We start from the raw sequence: 1,668 nt of genomic DNA on the forward strand, positions 1-1,668 counted from the left end.
CTCCGGTAGCGCACCGGCCTGCAGCTCGCGCTTAAGTGCGACCAAAGTGTGTGTGAGTGTGTGTGCGTGACGAGTGCGGTACAACAGTGCGGACGACGCCGTCCTCTCACAAACGGATACCATGGATACCCACTCGCTGCGGATGCTCCTGCTGGCCGTGGCGGTGGTGCTCGCCGTGCTCCAGGCCGACCGCGCCGACGCGTTCGAGAGCGGTGAGTGGACCGGCCCGGCCCGGTGGCCCGGCCAAGCACCTTAACAACCGGTTCACCAGAAAATGACGTCGCTAATTTAGAAACGATAATCAATGAATAGTGCAACGTGATCACGTCAACGCCCGCCAACGACGATCTGTTTCCGTTGTAACGTAACGTTCATAGCACTTGTGCAACTGTTTCAGTGTCTCCGTATTTTCATTTTTAAAAAATTTCATTCTTTTCTTTTTTTTTAAGTACGACGTGTCCTTATTATTATTGTTTAATAATATTATTTAAAACTAACTTGCTTTAGAAACTTCAGTGAAGTATTCAGAACTACAAAACAAATGTATTCACGTACGCAATATTTTAGATCTACCGCAAAAACCGAGACCACATTGCGTAAAGAAATAAAAAAAGAAAGAAACGAGTCGAACCGACCGACAAGACCGCCAACCTGGTTTACTCCTGGCCTCCTCTGATTCCTGGCAGAGATTTGGACGCACGATGTGGCGTCCCTCTCTGTCTCTCGGTATCTGTCTCTGTCTCTTTCTCTGTCTTTCTCGCTGTCTGTCTATGTCTCTCTGTCTCTGCCTCTGTATCTGTCTATGTCTCTTTGTATCTATCTCTGCTCTGTCTATGTCTCTTTGTATCCATCTCTGCTCTGTCTATGTCTCTTTGTATCTATCTCTGCTCTCTCTATGTCTCTTTGTATCTATCTCTGCTCTGTCTCTGTCACTGTCTCTGCCTCTGCCATTGTCGCTGTATCTGTCACTGTCTCTGTATCTATATCTGTGTCTGTCTGTGTTTGTCTCTGTCTGTCTCTCACTGTCTCTCTAGCTCTCTGTCTCCGTCTGTGTTCGTCTCTCCCTCTGTCTCTCTGTCTCCGCCCCCCCCCCTCTCGCCTCTGACCACCCTCACTCGCTCTCTCTCTGTCTCTCTCTCGCTCACCTGCAGTAGCGGACGTGCCCTGCGGCTACCAGTGGGGTCGCGGGGGCGGCGGCGCCCGCGGGGCGCGGAGGATCGGCGGCGGGGCGGCGCTCCGGATCGCGGCCGTGGCGTTGACGGCGTCCCCGCGGATCGTCGGCGGCCAGACGGCCCTCCGGGGCGAGTACCCGTGGCTCGTGTCCATCACTAAGGGCGGCGGACACTTCTGCGGGGGCACCCTCCTCAACAAGCGCTGGGTCCTCACTGCGGCGCACTGCCTCTGCAGGTAAGCGGCATCATTTAAATACAGTCAGTTGCCCATATTTCGGACGAAATTCGTCGTATTTTCTTGATAACTCCTGACTTATTAGAGATACGAAATTGGGCTCGGGAATGAAGAAACTAGACCCTCGGCCCTACCTTTTCCCGTAGTGCAAACTTTTATACCTGAATTTGTTTGTCTGCAAGAGCCCGAAATGTTCTGTCCGAAATTAGGACTCATGTCCGAAATATGGGCAACTGACTGTACAAGGATTAGAAGCCTTGT

At 52.0% G+C, this 1,668-nt stretch overlaps 1 protein-coding gene across 1 annotated transcript; it reads left to right on the top strand.

Moving 5' to 3' along the window:
- LOC127749542 (prostasin-like) lies at nucleotides 1-1,411 on the top strand. Its single transcript, XM_052268121.1, has 2 exons — nucleotides 1-212; nucleotides 1,152-1,411. The coding sequence occupies exons 1-2, from the start codon at nucleotides 122-124 to the stop codon at nucleotides 1,409-1,411; spliced, it is 351 nt and encodes a 116-aa protein (XP_052124081.1). The 5' UTR covers nucleotides 1-121.
- Nucleotides 1,412-1,668: the final 257 nt, after the last annotated feature.

Source organism: Frankliniella occidentalis, unplaced genomic scaffold (genome assembly GCF_000697945.3).
Source record: "Frankliniella occidentalis isolate FOCC.00 unplaced genomic scaffold, Focc_3.1 Scaffold64, whole genome shotgun sequence".
Taxonomy (NCBI): domain Eukaryota; kingdom Metazoa; phylum Arthropoda; class Insecta; order Thysanoptera; family Thripidae; genus Frankliniella; species Frankliniella occidentalis.